Consider the following 22,797-nt stretch of genomic DNA (forward strand, 5'->3'; position numbering starts at 1 on the left):
ACGACAGCTCGCCTAGCCTTGCACTTGTCTTTTGTGGATGAGAACAATGATGCCTGGTGCAGTTAAGTCATGTGTCCTGCCAAGTCTTGGTAACTGCCTCTGTGGGTACTGGGTGAGCTCCATGTAATCCCTCTGCTCCTGCCACAGTGAAAATTCCAGGCTGGGGTGGGACGCTCCCACACTGCAGTGTGCAGTGCCTCCCCCCGTCCCACCTTAGGGGAGCCTCTCCATTGTTTATAGCTGTCCAGGTCTGGCATTGTGGGAGGCTGCCCTGCCTGCTGCGAGGGAGGGTTCCCACAAAGCTGGACAGAATAGTGTTGCTGCCCCCCCCCCGCCCCCTTGCCACCCACACACCATTGGTCCCCATTATGTGAATCGGAGCCTGGCAATCTAGTGATCCCCAAGCTGGGAGGAGGAGGAATGGAGAGAAGAAAATGTCCCGGCATCTCAAGAGGGTGGAGCTTCCCCAAGGGCAGTGGGGACAACACCCAGTACCTGCGTGTGTGGGACATACCCTGAGGGTGATCTTCCAGTGGAGAGAGAGAACTCATGCTAGGAGTCCCCAGACACCTGCTTCAAGCTCGCATCGATGCTGTCAGGGGCCGAAGAGCCCCTCATATGTCTCAGGGACCCTAAGACACACATCTGTTCCCTGAAAGGCCACAAAGTGTAAAATTGGTGAACTCATTAAAATTCATCTCTGAGAGTCTCAAGAATTTTCCAGGCAGGGAGGCAACCTAACCTCCTTGCCCAGAACCTGTAAGGTAGCTTGGGCCATCGATCTGTCTGTCTGGATTTACCTGTCCACAGCTTTCCCATCACAGCCCCTGGTGAGCAATCACAGCCCCAGCAGCTCCAAGTCATTTTCCCACAGTGGTGCCTTCCTCAAGGCCAAGGACAGGCCCTGACTAGAGATTCCAGAGCTCAGGCTGGGTCCCCACTCTTTTACTCTTCAGAACATAGCCTCTCAGCTCTGAGGCTTCCAAGCCCTTCCCACCCCACTCCTACCTCCAGCCCCACCCAGGGGTGCCCCCCATAGCTCTTCATGACCCAAGTGCTGCCTGAGAGTCCTGCTTCTGTTTGGTGGAGGCAAAGAGGTGGCTCCATTCAGGTCTGTAGCCGAAAAGAGGAGGTGTGGTTTAGGGCAGACATTTGCCAAAGCCTAACAGACCCCTCTCCTCCACCTGGTGCCACCGCCCACCCAAACAAGCTTTACAGAAGATCTTACAAGGGGCCTCCCTCAAACAACTGGGCAGGTGGTTATGCCAGCTCCCTGTACCCCTATCCTGCTCTGTCTAGTCACACTGGCAGGACAATCCGAAGACTGAGAATTCGATTTTCCATTGCCCTGGCCCTGAAGAAGACTTTGGGCCCGGGCCCAGAGAAAGCGCAGCAGTTCCCGCTGTTTGAGCGGGTGGTTCTCCGTTATAACAGGCCGGCGGATTCTCAACACGTTCCTGATGAGATTAGAAGCTCCTGCAGGTATGTGTTTGTGGCGGCCCTCAGCCTGTATCAACAGATACTCGATGACTCACTTCTTGCCTAGTGGCATAACCCAGGGCTTGCTGGAACACACCTGGGGGGCTGGGAGCAGGCAGAGCAGCTCCCCCTGAAGAGGGACGTGACTGCCAGGATGAGTCTCAGGACTTCTGTGAGAGATGGCAGGGACCCCTGGGTTCGCTCACCCTGCAGGGTCCTGCCTAGGCCCAAGTGCCAGGGAAAAGGTCAAACGCCACAGAAAATGATGAATTAGGAGGAGCTGTGGAGAGATGTCTGCCCCTGCAGAGAGCAGAGTGGTACAAACCAGGGACTGAGCGTGGGGCTCAGAGAGCCTTTCTGGCCCGAACCTTGCAGGAGAATCTTACCTTGGGCTCAGGGATGACTGTGCCTCCCCCAAGAAAGGAAGTTCTGCAGTAAAGACTAGCTCTATTTTCCTCCAGCTCATAGCTGAGATATCAGGCCATAGGTGCCTGCCAAGTGCTGAAAATCCTTGCAGCAATCTCCTGTCTGGAAGAGTGAGAAGGGCAGATGACTGCAAGTGGGGACGCACTTTGTCCGTCACTCACGGGCAGTGCATACTGTGCTGGGTGGTTTACAACGCCCCTGGTCCTGTAAGAATCCCTCGGGACATTGGCCAAGTGCCCCCTTGCTTCCTGGCATCCATCTTGGGCTGTTCCCAGCCCTGGGCCCCCAGGGGGAAGTGCGACTTGCTGCCAAGGCATCAGTGCTGCAAGGCAGGGTTATTCCTAACTGAGTGGAGCCTGCCAGGAAGACAGCGTTTGCACCCGCACCATGTGCAGGTGTGACGGTGAGCTCACAGCTGCCCCCCCAGGCGTGCCCAGCGCACTTAATCATTTCACAGCTCAACAACTGTCCCGCCCAGCCCTGTTCTAGTATAAAAGGGGGAGTGCAGGTCTGGGTAACAGAGCCACCTCTGCATCCTGCTGAGCTCTATTCTCTCTAGCACATCCCAACCTCTAGTGCTTTATCCTCTTGCTCCTCCAGGAACAAGCCATCATGTCTCGCCAGTCAAGTGTGTCCATACGGAGTGGGGGAGGCCGCAGCTTCAGTGCCGCCTCTGCCATCACCCCGTCTGTCTCTCGCACCAGTTTCACCTCTGTGTCTCGATCCGGGGGTGGTGGTGGCGGTGGCTTTGGCAGGGTCAGCATCCGGGGTGCTGGTGGAGCAGGAGGCTATGGCAGCCGGAGCCTGTACAATCTGGGGGGCTCCAAGAGGATCCCCATGAGCTTTGGTAGCTTTACAACCCTATCTCCTAACGTTAGTGGATATGGCTATGGCTTTGGAAGTGGAGCCAGGAGCGGATTTGGTTTTGGCGGTGGTGCTGGTAGTGGCTTTGGGTTCGGTGGAGGTGGGATCATAGGAGGCTTGGGCTTTGGAAGTGGCGCTGGTGGCCCTGGCTTCCCCGTCTGTCCCCCTGGAGGCATCCAAGAGGTCACTATCAACCAGAGTCTCCTGACTCCCCTTAACCTACAAATCGACCCCACTATTCAGCGAGTGCGGACTGAGGAGCGGGAGCAGATCAAGACCCTTAACAACAAGTTCGCCTCCTTCATCGACAAGGTAGGACCCAATCCTTTGTGAAAAACCACTATGAGTGTGGAACAAATACCAAAGAAAGTAGAAAGAGGAACATCTTCTGACTTTATGCAAATGCCCTCCTAGTTTGCTGTGAATGTGTTTCTACTTGTTTCTGTCCCAGAGTTGTGGCTCACTTTCCTAACTAGACTGGCAGCTTGGAAAATAGGGTCTTAGTTCTTCCCGTTTAATTACCCCATACGGGCTCCTTGATTACTATTGGGCAAAGAAAGGAATTCTGTGCTTCATGCAATGGGACTGCTTGCATAGGAAGGTGGATGAGTTCATCGAGCAGTAGCCTGAGTGCCTTCACAGCCACCACTGCACTGGGCCCCACTCTACCCAGCCGTGCCCAGTGCTATCTGTGCCCTGGATAAGTGCCCTGTCTCCCCAGGAGAGTGAGGTTAGGTGCTTCACTCTGTGCCTCCCCGCCTAGGGTCCAGCGCCAGGGATGGCACATGGGAAAGGTTTAGGAGGAGAGTATGAGAAGGGAGAGAAGCTGGCAATGATCACTGAGACATGAAATCCAGGTTTCTCCATCTTTAGACTCTGTGCCTTCCAGGTGCGCTTCCTGGAGCAGCAGAACAAGGTCCTGGACACCAAGTGGACCTTGCTGCAGGAGCAGGGCACCAAGACCGTGAGGCAGAACCTGGAGCCTTTGTTTGAGCAGTACATCAACAACCTCAGGAGGCAGCTGGATGGCGTCCTGGGGGAGAGGGGCCGCCTGGACTCAGAGCTGAGGAACATGCAGGACTTGGTGGAGGACTTCAAGAACAAGTGAGATGGGGTGGAGTGGAGACTAATGTCTTCTTGGCACCAGATGTACTTGATAACCAGATTACTGCTTATGCCTCCCCACGGGCTAGCCGCTAGACACATATGCCTTCCATGGACACCTGAAGTACTGGAATAAAATCCAGGTCCATGTCTAGAAAGTTCCAGCCCCAAGCTCAGTCCCTATGCAAGGCACTTAGCCACTGGCCAGAGCAACAAGCTTGATGTCCCCAGGGAAATAGCAAGCAGTGTAATTCCTGCTCTTGGGGCTTTCCTCCCCAGTATACTCAGAGTACACACTATGGGCTGTGTGATGGATTCTCTCCAACACGAGAACTGATGACATAACTCACCTTCATGGCTCCAGTAATTTTTTTAGATCCCCATGCTGCTAGTTGTTTGTTTTTGTTGTTTTAAGACGGTGAAAGCTGAAAAAAGAATTAGGGAAATTGACTAGATGTGGAGTTGGGAAGAAACAGCACAGGTTTCTATAGGCATATTCTTCAAGCAACTGAATTACAGCAATAATAGAATGACTCTCTGATGGGCAATTAAAAAGGAAACAGGATCCTAATGAGTAAGGACCTTTCCCAAAGGGTCACACTACCAGTGCCCCCTCCCTCCCTGCTTTCATGATGGGAGGAGAGCGGCCCCTTTCCAGTGGGAAAGCAGGCTCACAGGTGACTTTCTGCAATAAAGACCCTAGGCTTCCCCTGCCCCTCATCTCCTAATAAGCCTTCCTAATCCTTTACCCCCAGGTATGAAGATGAAATCAACAAGCGCACCACTGCTGAGAATGAGTTTGTGATGCTGAAAAAGGTGTGTGGGTACAAGAGAACCTGTTGCCTGTGGCTATGCTCTCTTGGGATGGCGTTAATTTAAGTCAGGGTGGAAATCGGGTGTAGTGCCAACCATCCCTGTATCTCTAGGATGTGGACGCTGCCTACATGAGCAAGGTGGAGCTGGAGGCCAAGGTCGATGCACTGATGGATGAGATCAACTTCTTGAAGATGTTCTTTGAGGCGGTAAGCAATGCCCCCTACTCAGGCCCCAAAGAGATGGTCACTGGATCATCACCAGGAATTAGGGTATCCAGATGAAGTGAGTTTCAGTGGCTCCAAAGCTGTGGACACACCCTTGTTCTTCCTATCCCGTTAGCACTACTCACCCTATTACTTATAAAGCCAATCCTTAAAAAAACAAAGTCACATTTAAAGCAAATTCTTCAGCCATCATTTTGCCGAGTGAGGTCTCGAGTGAGTTATAGGCACAGTACACCTTTCCCAAACCTCCCCTCTCTAGCTTGTTCCAGTGTAACAGACCAGTCAACTAGATTCTTTTAAAATATGACCATGTTGAGTGATAACTCACATCAGAGATGTTACATAGTAGGCATTTCTTGGCGGTTCAGAGTGCTTAAAGTTTTTTAAAAAAATAGATTTAATGATGATTTGGATTATTAACATAACTAAATGTTTGATGTAGGTGGTTATTATTTTTTCTCAAGTTAACATACCACAATGAGTGGAATATTTTAATGGACCTGGCATAAAATAACACAGATTCAGATGACTAACTTCAAGTCTCCTTGCAGGAGCTGTCCCAGATGCACACGCACATCTCAGACACATCTGTGGTGCTGTCCATGGACAACAACCGCTCCCTGGACCTGGACAGCATCATTGCCGAGGTCAAGGCCCAATATGAGGACATTGCTAACCGAAGCCGGACAGAAGCCGAGTCCTGGTACCAGACCAAGGTGAGTGCTGTGGTGAATGTGTCCTGAGTCAGGGGATGGACTCATGTCTGGGATTCCAGGCCACGACAGAATGCTAAGGTCTCCTGAGACCTGTTGAAAACTCTTGGGTTGAGTTATGAGAACAGTCATGTATGCCTTTGCCACAAAAATTTAAGAACCTTAAGGAGACTCTCACACCAGTGTCTCCAAGAGAGCAAAAGCACTAAAGAGGAAATTATCTAAGACCAGGTCCACCTGGATAAAGTCGAAACTAGCCCCAGGCCTCAGATAACTCCACCGCTTGCCACCTCTTAGTAGCTCCTGCCCATGAACGTTGGGAAAGTGTTTCCATCCTCATATAAATGGAACTTTCCCTCTTTTCTGGTGGCACCAGTACGAGGAGCTGCAACGGACAGCTGGTCAGCACGGAGATGATCTCCGCAGCACCAAGCATGAGATCTCCGAGATGAACCGAATGATCCAGAGGCTGAGAGCAGAGATCGATAACGTTAAGAAGCAGGTAAGGAGAAGTCAAAAGAAGGCAATGAGGAGGCCTGAGCTCTGAAAGGGAGACCCATTTTGCTTGTTTTAAACACACACACCACACACACACACACACACACACATACACACACACACACAGAGCTGGAACAAGAACCAGCGTTTCAATGTTCCCCATCTACAATGACCAGGATAAATGTACTGACTTCTCTCTGGAAACTCAGAAAGAGACACCACAGGCCCAGCTCACTACTAAAGTGTCCACTTTTCTTTCTTTCCCTGAGTAGTGCGCCAACCTGCAGAATGCCATCGCTGAAGCTGAGCAGCGTGGGGAGATGGCCCTCAAGGACGCCAGGAACAAGCTGGCTGAACTGGAGGACGCTCTGCAGAAAGCCAAGCAGGACATGGCCCGGCTGCTGCGAGACTACCAGGAGCTCATGAACACCAAGCTGGCCCTGGACGTGGAGATTGCCACCTACAGGAAGCTGCTCGAGGGCGAGGAGTGCAGGTGGGCAACGTAGGGCTGACATTACAAGCCCGGGATAGCCTCACATTTGATAAGTGGAGCTTCTCCTCCACTACAGCATGTAAAACAAACACACACAGTGAGCACTTCTTGTGCATGATAATTATCCATCATTAATCTGGATCCAATCTGACACCTGGGCACACAGCTGACCTATACAAAAGGGTCCCAATTCACTTTTCTAAACCAATTCCCACCACCATTATTTTCAGATGCCTCCCCTCCTTCAAACAATTAAGCAACTTAATCAATGTCTTTCCCATTTTTCAAGTACCTCTTCCTTCAGGAAGCCTTTCATGATCCCTCCAGCTAAGTTAAATTCACCTGCCTTTGGATTCTCAAGCTACTCTGTTTTCTTCAATCTTCTAACACTGCCCTCTGCCTACTTTCTGTTAGAAGTGTTTCTGTCCATGCCAAGTCCTCTCACAGAATGTAAGTTCCTGCAAGGCAAAAACTGCTTCATACATTTTCATAGTTCCCACAGTCTCTTAGTTCTCATATAATGGGTGGAGGAGAAAGTGAATTATAATTTTCCCTTTGATAACCTGGTTCTAGGCCAGGTCCTCTTCTTTGGGAAGTCCCTTCAGCGAGCTATATTTTTGTCTAAATTTAAGCAGGGTGTGGGTGGTTTTTCTTTATTTTGTATGTTTTTGGCATTTTTTTTGTTCATAGGGCTGGCAACTTTAAACATGACTATGGGTATTGTCTTTGGAGGAGTCTTTAACTCTTATTTCAATTGTTTCCTTTCAGACTGAGTGGCGAAGGAGTTGGACCAGTCAACATCTGTAAGTAACTTTAAACAAATATTAACAATGATAATAATATGCAGTGTTTGGTGCCAACTCAGAATCTTGCTATTTCTAGATTCCAGATACTTCCCATTCCAATAATTGGTTATTTCATACACTTAGTGGAGGGTACAGGATACACTTGGAGATTTGAAGCAACGTGGCTTATGTTTTATCTTTTAAAGGGTAGGACTGTATCTTACACATCTTGTACTCTGTCCCCCTGCTATGGTCCCCCCTTCTCCACCCCTCCTACCCCCTCCCCCTGAGTTTAGCACCATTCCTTGCCTACTATGTTCACCAACTTCCTGTTAGGGACCTTAAGTAAATGAGTTAGTTCTCCTGGGCCTCATTTGCTATGCTGTAAAGGGGCCAGGTACAGTGCTTATACTAGCAGGATCAAATAATTTGGACTTGAAGGATCAGTCTGGCAGACTGGTCTCACCAAGTTCTCCTTCCTTTCTCCACAGCTGTCGTCACCAGCAATGTCTCCTCTGCTTACGGAGGTGGCTCTAGTGGTGGCTATGGAGGTGGCGCTGGCTTGGGCAGTGGCCTTGGTTTTGGCCGCGGCCTCATTGGAGGTCATAGCGGCGGCTTTGGTGGAGGTTCTAGTGGATTTTTTGGTGGAGGTGGGGGAAGTGGCTACACTGTGCCCTCTGGCATGGGGCTTGGCTTCGGCAGCAGTGGCAGTGGAGGAGGCAGCGGCAGTGGAGGAGGCAGCGCCTCCAGCGTTAAATTTGTCTCCACCACCTCCTCTTCCCGGAAGAGCTTCAAGAGTTAAGAGCCTGCTTATTGCAAGTCACTGCCACCCAGGGCAGCAACCGGCCCCTGGCAACTGCCCCTTCTAGGTGGTTGCTAAGCTAAGATTTCTCTTTTGCTGACGTGTAGTTCAGAACAAGCCTATTGCAGGACCACAGTCTTTGGTTCCCGAAATGGCCCAATCTCCTAGATCCTATATTCTTCAAATCAGCCTTTTGTGGTCCTTGATGAGAGAAAAATCCAAAGTTTTCCAGTATCTAAATCATCAAAACAGAGACCCCACCTCAATCCAAAATTTAGTTCTCGTTCTGACTGCCTTCAGAGTGTGTTCAATAAAATGCTTTTATAATATAAATTGCTGTGCGGAATTATTTTTTCAGTCTACAATCAGCCTAAAGACTTCCTGAGGGTCACTCTGTCTAGGTGTGGCTGGTCCCTTTGATGATTCACAGGTAGAATTGGGTGTGGCCATCCTGAGTGGTCCAGAGACTCCAGGAGGCATGAGAGGAGGTTGCTAACTCTTCTAGAATGAAGGACTCTCTGGAGGGGATGGATGGGAGTGTCCATTGTATTGCAGTTTGGACAGACTGTAGAGTTGTTAAGAAACAGCTATTGATCTTTTCAGCACCCACAATATTAGAGCAGGCCCAACATCTTTTAGGCCTTTTAGGGTTCTAAAGAAAACATATTCCTTTTATAAATTTTACTTAAGCCGATTTATGCTGTTACTTGAATGTATATTACTCTTGTAATACTAGTAAAGCTTTCTGAAGAGAGCAAGCTGGTCCAAATATGCTGTGAAAGAGCAGGAAAGGAGACTAGAGTGGAATTTTTATGGTGGCTGGGGTGGGGCCAGGTTTGAAGTTCCCACCAGTCACAAAGAAGGGATTACTCAGGCTTTCTTATTGGTTTTCTCAGATGTCGGTAGAAGAGGGAGAGGGAGGAGTGGAGCTTAGAAGCCCTCAAATGTCAAATATTATTACAGTAAGGCTAGTTTGACATTTTCAAAAAATAATGTAATGCACAACTTTAACAGAATAAAAGAAATCAAATTGTTATCTCTCTTCCAAACCAGACAACATGCATTATCCTTAATAGTGAATGATCAAGTTTCTCATTGACATCAGTAAGGAAGCAAAGATGACTATAATCACCACAATTATTCAGCATTACAGTGGATATTATAGCCAGTGAAATAAGACAAGACAAAGAAGTAAACATCTTAAGAACTAGAAAGATTGCCAAGACCGGTTTGGCTCAGTGGATAGAGCGTCGGCCTACGGACTGAAAGGTCCCGGGTTCGATTCCGGTCTAGGGCATGTACTTGGGCTGCGGGCACATCCCCGGTGGGAGATGTGCAGGAGGCAGCTGGTCGATGTTTCTCTCTCATCGAAGTTCCTAGCTCTCTATCTCTCTCTGTAAAAAACCAATAAAATATATTTTTTTTAAAAAAAGAACTAGAAAGAAATAAAGCAAATTATAGTTATTCACTAATGGCATAATTATGTATAGGAAATAAAAAGTTCTCCAAACTATTACAATTAGTAAGTGAATTCATCAAGGTCACTAGGAAACCAATACAAAAAAACTATTTTATTTCTTCATACTAGCAAGAATAAATTAGGAAATAAAACTTAAGGTACCATTTCCAGTAGCATCAAAAATATCTAATATCTGTCCCACATGAGTGGCTCAGTTGGTTGAGCATTGTCCTGTGCACTGAAAGGTCGCTGGTTCAATTCCCCGTTAAGGCACTTTCAGAAGACAACTGATCAATGTTTCTTTCTCACATTGATGTTTCTCTCTCTCTCTCTCTCTCTCTCTCTCTCTCTCTCTCTCTCTCCCTCTCCCTTTCTCTTTAAAATAAATAAAAATATATTTTTTAAAAATCTTATACCTAGAAATAAATGTAGCCAAAGACATATATAGAAAACTACAAAAGCTTATTGAAAATGACTAAAGAAAACTTAAAAACACACACACACAAACAGAGGTATATGCCACCTGTGTGAATTGGAAAACTTAATTTGTAAACATGTCAGTTTTCCCCAATTGAACTATGGACTCAAAGCAATTTCAATCAAATATCAGCCAGTATTTTATAAAAATTGATATGCCTATTCTAAAATTTATATGGAAGTAAAAAGCTCTAAAACAGTCAAAACAATCTTGAAAAAGAAGAACAAAGTTCTTATAGTTCCAGATACTGAGACTTTTTATAAAGATACAGTAATTAGAAAATGTGGTATTGAGGAAATGACTGAAAAATGGGCCAATGGGACAATATATAGAATCTTCCCTGCAAAAGACACTGTCAAAAGAATAAGAAGTCAGGCTATAGACTGGGAGAAAATATTTGCAAATGACAGATGCAATAAAAAGGCTGTTACAAGGAATATAAAGAATATTTAAAACCCAACAATAAGAAAACTTAACAACCCAATTAGTAAATAGGCCGAACACTACAGACACTTGTCCAAAGAAGATACACAGATGGCAAGTAAGCACATGAAAAGATGGTCCACATCATAAGTCATCAGGGACATGCAGGTTTAAACAACAAGAGAGCATTACATACCTATTAGAAAGCTGAAGATCCAAAACTGACAACAGTAAATGCTGACAAGGATGTCAAGCAAGAGCTCTCATTCATTGCTGGTGGGAATGCAAAATGGTACAGCCACGCTGAAGACAGTTTGGCGGTTTCTTACAAAACTAAACATACTCTTACCATACAGTTCAACAATTACCCTAGCTAATAAAGGGAATATGCTAATTGACCCTCACACCATAGCAAAGATGGCGGCACCCACAGCCAATAAGGAGGAAATATGCTAATTGACTGTGAGCCCCTCAAAGATGGTGGTGCCCCCAGCCACAAGATGGCTGGCAGGGGAGGGCGGTTGTGGGCGACCAGGTCTATAGGGGTAGGCAGTTGGGGGGGGGGGGACCGGGCCTGCAGGGGAGGGCAGTTAAGGGCAACCAGGCCAGCAAGGGAGGGCAGTTGGGGGCAATCAGGCTGGGAGGAGAGCAGTTAAGCATGGATCAGGCTGGCAGGGGAGTGGTTGGGGGGCAATCAGGCAGGCAGGCGAGTGGTTGGGAGCCAGCAGTCCTGGATTGTGAGAGGGATCCCATATTGGAGAGGGTGCAGGCTGGGCTGAGGGACACCCTCCCCCCCAGTGCACAAATTTCATGTACCAGGCCTCTAGTGTTTCTTAATATTTACTCAAATGAGCTGAAAACTTATCCTATATAATAAAAGGGTAATATGCAAATTGACCATAATGGTGGAATGTCCAGGAACAACTGCTCGCTATGACGTGCATTGACCACCAGAGGGCAGACGCTCAATGTAGGAGCTGCCCCCTGGTGGGCAGTGCGCTTCCACAGAGGGAGTGCCGCTCAGCCAGAAGCTGGCTCATGGCTAGCCAAAGCAGCGGCAGTGGCGGCAGCGCTAGCCATTAGTCGGACATCCCCTGAGAGTTCCCAGGCTGCCAGAGGGATGTCTGACTGCCAACTTAGGCCCAATCCCCCAGGGAGCAGGCCTAAGCCGGCAGGTGGATATCCCCCAAGGGATCCTGGACTGCCAGAGGATGCAGGCTGGGCTGAGAGATCCCCCCCCGCCCAAAGTGCAAGAATTTTGTGCATCAGGCCTCTAGTATATACACAAAAACCTACACATGATGTTTATAGCAGCACTAGAGGCCTAGTGTATGAATTCATGCACCAGTGGGGTCCCTTGGCCTGGCCTGCAGGATCAGGCTGAAACTGGGTCTCCGACATCCTCCAAAGGGTCCTGAATTGTGAGAAAGTGCAAGACAGGCCAAGGGACCCCACTGGTGCACGACTGGGTCCAGGGCGGGATGTGGGAGGTTGGCCAGCCAGGGAGGGACTTCGGGTAGGTCCCAGGGTGTGTCCAGCTCATCTCACTCAGTCCTGATCAGTTGGACCCCAGCAGCAAGCTAACCTACTGGTCGGAGTGTTTGCCTCCTGGTGGTCAGTGCACGTCATAGCAAGTGGTTGAGTGGCCTTAGCATATCATTAGGATATTATGCTTTGATTGGTTGAACAGCCGACTGGATGATCGGGCACTTAGCATATTAGGCTTTTATTATATAGGATGGATTCATCAATTGTTACAAATGTACACTCTGCTATGGGAGTGGATAGTGGGGGAGGCTATTGTGTGAGTGGGGAGGGGGTATATGGGAACTCTCTGGTCTCTATACTTTCTGCTCAATTTTCCTGTGAACCTACACAGCTCTAAAAATTAAACTCTATTATTAAAAATAGTACAACCATTTGAAACACTAATAAACATTTACGTGTGTGTGTGTGTGTGTGGTGTGCCTGTGGCTGGGCTGACCATACATTTACTCTTGATGCAGCAATTCTATTCCTAGGTATTTACTTGCACGAAATGAAAGCATGCATCCACACAAAGGTTCACAATATGTTCAGAACTGTTTCATATAAGGTAACTCTAAACTGGGAATATCTTAGAAATCCACCAGTCTGAATGGATAAAGAAACTATGGTATATTCATACAATGGCACATCACTCAGCAATAAAAAAGAATGAACTGTCAAATATCACAACAATCTGTATGAATCTCAAAAACATTTTGCTGAGCCATGCACACACATACACACACACACACACAATTAAAGTATATGATATATGATTCCACTTACATAAAGTTCTAAAGTAAGTTAATCCAAGAGGGAAAAAATGAAAACAATGATTGCTTGGGGCAATGGGATTAAAGGGAAAGGACACAAAGGAATTACCTAGAGTAATGGAAGTGTTCTGTATCCTGATATTGTGTGAGTTATAGAAGTGCATGAATTTGTCAAAATGGATTAAACTCTGCACTTAAGATCTGTAGATCTGTGCATTTCACTGTGTGTACATTATAGATCTAGAAACCAAATTTTTCTAAAAGAAAGAATATTTCATTTTTCAAGTTTCTATAGTAGAAACGGGGAAGAAAGAAGTGAATTGGGAATGGGATCTAGATTGTACCACAGAGTACAAACTTCCCTAGCCATATTGGGTATTCTTCTGTGTCTATTCAAGAAATCCAGACTATTTCCCAGAAGCAGCTGAGGGAGGGCCAGAGGGAAATCAGAAGGAAGTTAACTTTATTAGATCCCCCTGAGGCCTCTTTTGCAACTTTAATTTCACAGACTTGTGCCAGGTTATCAATGACCTGTTACTAATCCCCACCCTAGGCTAAAAATGATATTATAAAGGATTAACAGATGGAAGTAGCCACTCAATATGAAGGAATCTCAGAGGAAACTGTCTGAGGCACGTTTACTCTCTAGGATATTCATATCCTAAGAATAAGATGATGTTGAGATAACTTACTCCAAATCATCCTGAATTTGAGGGAATCGTGCAGTACATTCACAATTAACCTGAAATAAAGGGACTTTCACCAGAAGGCAAATGTAGTGAGGCATCATTCCATAGGCTGCTCCCCATTCAATCATTCACATTATTTAAGTCAGGTACTTGTGCATCTCACTAGAGAATTGTTGGAATATGTTTTACCCATCTACACTTTTTGAAATGACATAGTACAGTGAGGCGGACCTTCGGTGGTGAGGAGATAGAAACCAGACGGTCAGAATGGAGGCAGGACTAAGAAGGGAGGCAGGGAATGTGAGGGATGCAGTGGAGAGAAAAAGATACCATTCCACCTGTTATTCTCAGATTTTTATTGGCCCATCTGGAGCTCTGGTGTGGTTCTCTTCAACCCCTGTTCTTGTCAAAGACCTCAAATACAGACAGAAGGAGACTCTGGCTCCTCATTCCCTCATCCATGCCTTTTTGCCCTGCTCATCCTAGGCATGATCTACACTAGCCATGCTTTTCATCTCATTCTCTTTCCACCCTCACATCTGCTCTAAAGCACTTCTCTTCACTGCCAACAGCACTTGCCTCTGAGCATCTAAATGCCTCTCTCATATTTACACATGCTCTTCCTCCTCCAACTAGCTTCCCCTCATTGGTTAGGAAAGCCAAGGATGCTCCCCTTTGTCTGAATATGTCCTTCAGTCCCCAGTCCCATTATGCACTTACCAGTTACTTAAGCATTCAAGTATCAGTATGTACACAGCAAGTCAAAAGGAAATGAACACTTTCAACAAGGTATTACTCAGGAACTAGGTATTATAGGAATATGTACCAAAAGTAGTTGAATTCAGAGTTTTTTCCATAATTGTATAAATGCTCATGGCACATAACATGCTTTAATCCTGTAGGCTAATAATTATACCCCAGTTCATCCCGGACCCTGTGTTGCATATTGTTGTTGGCGGTTGAAATGGCAACCACAATGCTTCCCCCATCTCCTCCAGTCCATGAGGACCAGGTGGGACAAATCTGAGATTCTTCTTTTTTTAAATTTTTTTATTGATTTCAGAGAGATGAAGGGAAAGGAAGAGAGATATAGGAACTGCCTCCTTCAGGCCCCCTACTGGGGGTCGAGCCCACACCTGGGCATGTGCCCTGACCATGAACCAAACTGTGACGTCCTGGCCAACCACTGAGCCATGCCGGCTGGGCCAAATATGAGGTTCTTGACTTATCCCCACTAGAAGCCACATGGAATGACACCTGGGGATTTGGGACCACAGTTCCAGAGGCAGGTCAATGCTTTGAATGGATTATTTATCGAGCACTGTGGAAGGTATTCTTTCAATGGCCTCTGGACCTCACAATTGACCTAAAGTGGAGCCCCCTCCTGCTTGGAAATGGAGTTGTCAGAAACTTCTAGCAGCTGTGGACAAAGCCCACTCAGATATCATGTCCAGAGATGTGACCCCATCACTGTGTTCTATGCAAAATGTGGGTGGACCATGCGAGAAATACAGGAAAATGCTTCAATTTGGTGCATAATGCATGCTCATAAATAGCCTAGTTACTAAGTAATGGACTTTTGGAAGTTTCTATACTTTCTGAACCACTCTATACATCACAGAAGGCTGCCTTTTCTGCTCCAGCGTTGGTGCTGCTGTCTATGTTCTTTATAAACGTGTGGCTGCATGTTCTCTTTCAATGGGTGCTCCCTAGGGACAGGACTGGGTCTGTGGGATTTCCTCTGAGCAGCATCATCCTGCGCTGAAGCTTGCAGGAGGAGGCACTTAGTCTTAAGCTTTTGATAGGTGATGACAAAAGCCTATATCCCTCATTCTCATCTGTCAGCTCCACCCAGGGAGGCAGAAAGACAAGGCAAATCCTCCTGAGGCAGATTTTCCATGAGCTCAGACGTCAGGGGTTCCCTCCTGCCTTCAGCTATGCTGGGGCAAATGCAGTACAGATTAACCCCTGGGCCTTAGACCACAGGCCTTCCTCATTCCCTGGCAATAAGAGACAGCACCGGACTGCAAGGAGACTCTCCTGAGAGAGAGTAGAGGCTGGGCTCAGCAAGCTGCTGGAGAGGAGGCCAGCTGTCATTGGACTTACTCACACAGCTTGCTGCAGTTTCTCTCACATAGTTGTCTGAACTATCACTCTTTGTTCTAATCTTGTTATGAAGGTCTGGCCTTCCCCACCCTGTTACTCTGGGAAGATATAACTCCTCTAGGCTCTACTATGGAACATGATTCAGGATCAGTGGAGAGATTTCATCTAAATAGTCAATTCTCTAGCCATCCAGTGTACCCCTCCCCCCTCCCCGCCCCCTACTCCCCACCTATGAACACAACTCACTCCTGGATGCCAAAGCAGAAGGCTGGACTCCAGAGAAGGAAAGAAGTACTGCTTAGCTTGTGGGGGCGGGGTGGTGGTGGATAGGCGGGAGGATGCCTGTCTAAAAGTGAATTAGGAAACACAGAGCATCTCCCCAGACCCAAAGAAAGATATAGAAAATCAAGGGCAAATGAATCAAGTACAAAGTTGACCTTAAGGGTGATGGGACTAGAAAAGAGTAGAATCAGAAATGGATCTGCCACAGGGTCGCTTCTCTCCAGCTCCTCCTTTACTGTCTCAGGAGCCCTCACCATCTCCCATGAGCCCTCTCAAGTGACCTCACTCATGCTCAGGGTCACTGGAATTGGATCCCAGGGCATCCTTCTCTGGCAGGTGGTAATGGAAATTTTGGAAAAAAGCATATCGTTATATATAATATACACTGAGTGGCCAGATTATTATGACCCCATCAGTACAATGAAGTGGCAAAACACTTGTATCAGGAAATCGAATGATACTTTATCTTACTGGTGCTGTCTGGTGTGTATGTCAAACTTGGGATTGGGTAATATGTTGAAGTTAAACCATCCTCTGATAAGCTAAATGGTTGAATGTGATGCCCCTGCTGCAATTAAATTATATACTTCATTCAGTGATGAGTCCACCCCCACCCTGGAAATAGATAAAATCAGGACTAAAGGCGGAACGGATCTGGTCACCTGTGCTAGTTGACCGCAGCCTGCCCCTGTGTGCACAGTCCAGAGGACAGATGAGGACCCAGCAGAGGAGCCTGACTCTAGAGGAGGGAAGGAGCAGCCTGCTGAGTTCCCATCAATGACTCTGATCCTCCCTCCAGCTTCCTACTACTGTTACTTTCCAGCAAGTTGAGCAAGGTGTTGCCTAGGCATCCACCTATGTGTGACTTCTAGGTCCTTACTAATGCTGCTTTTATTTTCTTTCACCCCACCCCCTCATATCATACACACACACACATACACACACACACACACACACATACACACACACACACACACATACACAAGCTGCACCTGTGTTCCAGTTCTTGAAGCTTCTGGAGGGTGCCTGAATACACCAAGTCTTTTCCATACTTCCATTATAATAATGATATTAGCTCATCTTCATTGAGAACTTATGTGCAGGCACTGCTAAGGCCTTTACATTAATTATTTCCTATAATCCTCAGAATAATGAGAGATCGGTACAATTCTCACCCCCAGTTGACATCTGTAAAAATGAGTAATTTGCATACAGACACATGAAAGCCTGAGTACTAGGTCTCCAGAGCCCATGCTCTTAACCAGAGCTTGGCAAACTTTTTCTTTTTTAAAATAAATTTTTATTGATTTCAGAGAGGAAGGGAGAGGGAGAGATAGAAACATCAATGATGAGAGAAAATCATTGATCGGCTACCTTCTGCACACCCACTACTGAGGATCAAGCCCACAACCCCCTGGGCATGTGCCCTGACCAGAATCAAACTATAATCTCCTGATCTATAGGTCAACACTCAACCACTGAGCCACACCGACAGGGAGGCAAACTTTTTCTTGAAAGGGTCAACTAGTAAATATTTTAGGCTTTGCAAGTCATATATTCTCTGTTACAACTACCTAACTCTGCCATCATAGTGTGAAAGTAGTCATGGGCATTGACATGGACATAAAACACTGGGCAAATGCATGCTGCTCCCACCTGACTTGCCAAAGCTTCCTACCCCACCTGATATCATCTGTGCCAAGCCTAAAGCCTCAGGCCCGAGAAAAGTAGCATGTATCAGAGCTCAGTGCCATGGGAAGGATCATTTCTTTCCCAGAACTTGGTGACAGCACATTTCTTGGTCAACCATTGTGCAACCAGGGTGGAGGGAGGGGAGCTTCTTCCGTTGTCTTGAGAAGGTATCTCTTTCCAGCCAGACGCTGAGTTAGCACCTCCTTTGGGTAGGAAATGCCCTGCCCTCCTGGATGCTGTGCCCCTAAAAACATTAGAAAGATGGGACTGCTTATAAAATAGTACCAGGTCCTGTCCTCAGGTAACCCCAATGTGGGAGTTTGTCTTTCCTCCCCCTGGTTTTCCATTTAACCAGATGTTCCCATAGAACAACATGCCTACAATTGCTCTCAATGCTCATTGCACTCAGTTTTTAATGTCTGGACTGAAAAAAAAATGAACATCCTCCTCCTCTAAACCAAACACAGCACTCATCCGACAGCCTTCTCTCCTCTGAGAAGATGTGTAGAGATTTAAGATTTCAAGAGCTGAGATTAGAAATATACACTCGAAAGTTACTTGTGACAGTATCACACATGTAAGGGCACATTTCTATGATTCATTGCTTCTATATGCCCCTCAACTTTCTCTCCACACCCATTAAGATGTCTGATCCTTGAACCCAAAAAATATCAAAATCTGTGGGAATCAAAATTTAGTGAGTTTCTTAATGATTTTTATCCTACTCATTTTAGATTCTTTAAGTTAAGCTCTAAGTGAACATTCCCAAACAGCAGAGAAATGGTGTCCCATGAATTCCAGTTGGAAAGACAAATTGACATGATCATCAGTTCAATTGGAAAGCACACTTTGGGAGGGAAGTACAGGCATGGGGAGAAACTCATTGCAGAAATCAGGTCCCTGGCTCAGAGGCAGAGTGGCCTTGGGTGAAGGTTCTTATCCTCTCAGGAAACTAGCAATTGGGAAGTTTATGGAATAGGACAGAGAGCAATTGTGATGGAAAAGCTCAACCCTTTTGTCCTTCTTGCCTTGCAAAGGAAGGTTTTAACCCCAAAGTATCCCCCATTCCCATGACAAGGCCACCAGGAACAACATGTGGCAGCTCCCAAAGAAAGGGCAGGTTCAGACGAGATGGAAAAAAACACTGCAGGCCACTTCTTGCTCAGGGCATTGAGCAAATACCTGTGAGCCCTCGGAGACAGTCCCACCCTGATGAAAAGGGTGGTGCCGGTAGACCAGAAAACCTGTGTGGGAAGGGGACACACAGAGGAGTGGCTGAGTAAGCAGAAGGAAGAGACAATTACACAAATCAGTGCCTTGTCTCCTTTGTTTGAGATCATGACTAACTCATGACTTCAGTGAATTCATATCCAGCCTTATTGTGTGGGGATCAAGACAAGGCTGGAGGGCAGGAGAATTTCTCCATGAATAAAGGAAGCCAAATATACAATCTTCATATTTCATACCTTTCTGGGTGCTGGGGGTGACCTCACTATTTGTAAAGCCCAACCCTCCCCAATCTGCAAGCTCACCTTCCAGGACTGAGCCCAGCCCATTTCCACTATATATAAACTGCTGCCTGCAAACTCATCACACACCTGCTGCTCTCAGCTCTACCCTCCAGCCTCTCACGCCTTCTTCAGCCTTCTCATCTTCAGGAACCATGTCGAGCAAATCCACCATCAGGACCCAAAGCAGCAGCCACCGTGGCTTCAGTGCCAGCTCAGCCAGAGTCCCTGGGGTCAGCCGCTCTGGCTTCCGCAGTGTCTCCGTGTGCCGCTCCAGGGGCAGTGGAGGCCTCGGTGGAGTGTGTGGAGGAGCTGGCTTTGGCAGCAGGAGCCTCTATGGCCTGGGGGGCTCCAAGAGGATTTCCATCGGAGGTGGCAGCTGTGCCATCAGTGGAGGATATGGTGGCAGAGTTGGAGGTGGCTTTGGCTTTGGAGGTGGAGCCGGGAGTGGATTTGGTTTTGGCGGTGGATCTGGTGGTGGCTTTGGGCTCGGTGGTGGAGCTGGCTTTGGTGGTGGCTATGGGGGCGCTGGCTTCCCTGTGTGCCCCCCTGGAGGCATCCAAGAGGTCACAATCAACCAGAATCTCCTCACTCCTCTGAACCTGCAAATCGACCCCACCATCCAGCGGGTGAGGACTGAGGAGCGGGAGCAGATCAAGACCCTCAACAACAAGTTCGCCTCCTTCATTGACAAGGTGAGCCAGGAGGACCTGTCCTCCAGTGGGGACTCAGAGTCCCCAAAGTAGAGGACCAACACATGTTCTCTCAGGGGAGAATAGGGTAGAGGGGAAAAGGGACTCAGACTGGCTCCTTCCTGAGATGCCAGATTAGTTCTATGTTGATCACAGGCAGAAGGAGATGGAAACAATTTAGAACTGCTGAATTTCTTAAATATCTCTCATTCCTGTCCAGGAAAAATTCTCAGCTTTTGATACCCATGGAACAAAGGGAAAACAATGAGAAAATGGAAAGAGTTAGCTTTACCTTCTGAAGAATCTAAGACATTAAAAATAAAATTCCAGTGGAAAACTGCTCTAGGGCTCTGTGCAAGAGGAAAAAGCATGACAGGAAAATAAAAATAAATATATTTCTGCATGATTTAGAAAAAAAGACTCAGAAACACTTACATATCCATTGAAATGCTAAATTTGTAGAACTAAGTAGTGACCATTGAGGAAGCTTGTTTTAGAAAAGACTTGTGTACTAAATGAAACTTAGATTGTAATATAATCACAATAAGATTAGAATTTAATAATCATATTCTAAACACTTACATTCCTTTAACTGAGGTATTATCTTTAAAAAAAGCTTTGTGCAATATATCATTTGAAACGAGATGAGTGATTATAATTGTCAAGAGAAAGAAGTAATGTTGGAAGTCACTGATAAGTTTGAATAAATTAAGGGGTGAGAGCACCTCAGTGCCCATGGTAAATTTTCAGTGGTGAGATTGATCTGGGGAAAGAAAAGCAGGACTGTCACATACATTTCTGTATGTGCTCTATATAGCCCAGCACACGGGTATACTTGGGGACCCAGCACAGATATCTTTCTTCCATCATTCATCAGCAAATAACCAATTTGTGTTCCTTCAGGTGCGCTTCCTAGAGCAGCAGAACAAGGTTTTGGACACCAAGTGGACCCTGCTGCAGGAGCAGGGCACCAAGACCGTGAGGCAGAACTTGGAGCCTTTGTTTGAGCAGTACATCAACAACCTCAGGAGACAGCTGGACAGTATCCTTGGGGAGAGAGGCCGCTTGGACTCAGAACTCAGAGGCATGCAGGACATGGTGGAGGACTTCAAGAGCAAGTGAGTTAAGGAGAGATATGGGTTCAGTTGTCTAAAGCACACACTTCAAGACCACTGGGAGTCCAGGTCCAGATGTGGTCATGATCTATCACAAAACATGTCCATGAAAATGAAAATCACAAATGTTGCTTAAAAACAAACCTGAAAGAAAAATGGGCTATATGGGTGGAAAGGGAGAGTAAAAGAGGAAACAATTTAGGGACCACAAAAATCATCTTTGAGGCTTACTGTCAAGAAATCTGAACTTTGGCATGTCCATTATGAAAAGTTCTGACCCCAGGCTGCCTTTTCTGAATCATTGTCACCACTGACGTATGCCTTTCTCATTCTAGATATGAAGATGAAATCAACAAGCGCACCGCTGCAGAGAATGAATTTGTGACTCTGAAGAAGGTGAGCTGATTACAACCAAGGGTTCATGTTTCTTTGCAAAGGAAGAAAACTCTGGTGTCCTCCCCACATCTGAGAGGACAAAAGTGGGGAGGCTAAAAGGTGGGCAGATGGGGAAGGAAGGCTCAGCTAACCCCATGGTGTTGGCTTATTCCCCAGGATGTGGATGCTGCCTACATGAACAAGGTTGAACTACAAGCCAAGGTAGATGCTCTCATGGATGAGATCAACTTCACCAGAGCCTTCTATGAAGCCGTAAGCATCTCCACCTTCATTTGAATTACTCTAATGGGGCTCTGCAAAAGGGTGGGAGATCTTGGGGTTGGGAAGCCTGTAAACTTTACAGGAGAAAATTATCTGACCATCTCATGTTCTGCAGGAACTGGCTCAGATGCAGACGCACATCTCAGACACTTCTGTGGTCCTTTCCATGGACAACAACCGTGACCTGGACCTGGATAGCATCATTGCTGAAGTCAAGGCTCAATATGAGGAGATTGCTCAGAGGAGCCGGACTGAGGCTGAATCCTGGTACCAGACCAAGGTGAGCTGTGAGTGGGAAGCTGTTGAGTAATTCCTGTGCTCATTCCCTAAACACCAACAAGGTTACCAGTCTCCACAGGGAAAATGCACTTCTAGGAAGCTGAATGTGTACCTTGCACTGATAGAGTATGTGGTTATATTATTTATGTGCAATTCTGGTATGTCAAAGAAGCCCAAGCAAGAGGAAAGCTAATGTAGATAAGAACCTAGTGATCATTGCTTTAGCTTCACATTGATGCTGCCTCTCTGAAAACCAGTGCAGGACATTGCTGGTTCTGAAGAGAATTAGAAAGACAGTGATTTCATGATAAGGTTGGTCTGAGATTAGTGTAGAGGATCCAGTGACCTAGTAACATCAGCATTTCCTAAAATCTTTTTTGAAAAGCCATTGGGTTGAATTTATTAAAAGCCTGACACAGTGTGACAGTCAGTGTTAAAACGTGAGAGGCCATATACATCAGCTTCTCTCCCTCTTTGCTACAGTATGAGGAGCTTCAGGTCACAGCTGGCAGACATGGAGATGACCTGCGCAACACCAAGCAGGAGATTGCTGAGATCAACCGCATGATCCAGAGGCTGAGATCTGAGATTGACCATGTCAAGAAACAGGTATGGTGGGGACTCAGGAAAATAAAAGCATTCACAGGTAGGTGGATAGATCCCAACCCAAGAGCATGATATAAACAGGTGAATAAAACCAGTTTCCCCTGTCAGAGCTATAAAACATAGCCTAGAATCATTAAACAGAGATAGGAACAAAACTGGGAAAGAAAAGGCAGGCCAGGAAGTGAGGAAGATTGGTGCAAATCTGCCCAAGATTCAAGGTAAAAGAAATGATAGTCAAGCAAGCACACTAAACAAAGACCAGTGTCACCTAAAATTGTGAGGTATAAGAAAAACATAACCTCCATGA

The 22,797-nt window shown here is 46.6% G+C and overlaps 2 protein-coding genes across 4 annotated transcripts in view; both read left to right on the forward strand.

Annotated features, from left to right (window-relative positions):
- Positions 1–2,161: 2,161 nt before the first annotated feature.
- On the forward strand, positions 2,162–17,045 carry KRT5 (keratin 5, type II). Of its 3 annotated transcripts, XM_015559610.1 has the most exons (11): positions 2,162–3,081; positions 3,659–3,873; positions 4,629–4,689; positions 4,800–4,895; positions 5,465–5,629; positions 6,003–6,128; positions 6,397–6,617; positions 7,386–7,420; positions 7,894–8,028; positions 9,498–9,502; positions 11,521–11,555. In XM_015559610.1, exons 1-11 carry the CDS (start codon positions 2,518–2,520, stop codon positions 11,536–11,538), a joined length of 1,641 nt encoding a protein of 546 aa, XP_015415096.1. In that variant the 5' UTR covers positions 2,162–2,517; the 3' UTR covers positions 11,539–11,555. The 3 variants fall into 3 exon arrangements, with proteins under 3 accessions (XP_015415096.1, XP_015415095.1, XP_006757106.1); XM_015559609.1 differs by lacking the exons at positions 9,498–9,502; positions 11,521–11,555 and adding an exon at positions 16,954–17,045 and having other exon boundaries at positions 7,894–8,052; XM_006757043.2 differs by lacking the exons at positions 9,498–9,502; positions 11,521–11,555 and having other exon boundaries at positions 7,894–8,537.
- Positions 17,046–19,122: 2,077 nt separating this feature from the next.
- LOC102755051 (keratin, type II cytoskeletal 6A-like) overlaps positions 19,123–22,797 on the forward strand; it is a 5,102-nt gene continuing 1,427 nt past the window's right edge. The window contains exons 1-6 of the mRNA XM_006757104.2: positions 19,123–19,836; positions 20,737–20,951; positions 21,284–21,344; positions 21,501–21,596; positions 21,721–21,885; positions 22,368–22,498. Of these exons, the coding sequence (XP_006757167.1) occupies positions 19,297–19,836; positions 20,737–20,951; positions 21,284–21,344; positions 21,501–21,596; positions 21,721–21,885; positions 22,368–22,498 (1,208 nt within the window). The 5' untranslated portion in view covers positions 19,123–19,296. The remainder of the gene's footprint in view (positions 19,837–20,736; positions 20,952–21,283; positions 21,345–21,500; positions 21,597–21,720; positions 21,886–22,367; positions 22,499–22,797) is intronic.

The sequence above is a fragment of the Myotis davidii genome, unplaced genomic scaffold (genome assembly GCF_000327345.1).
Source record: "Myotis davidii unplaced genomic scaffold, ASM32734v1 scaffold233, whole genome shotgun sequence".
NCBI lineage: Eukaryota > Metazoa > Chordata > Mammalia > Chiroptera > Vespertilionidae > Myotis > Myotis davidii.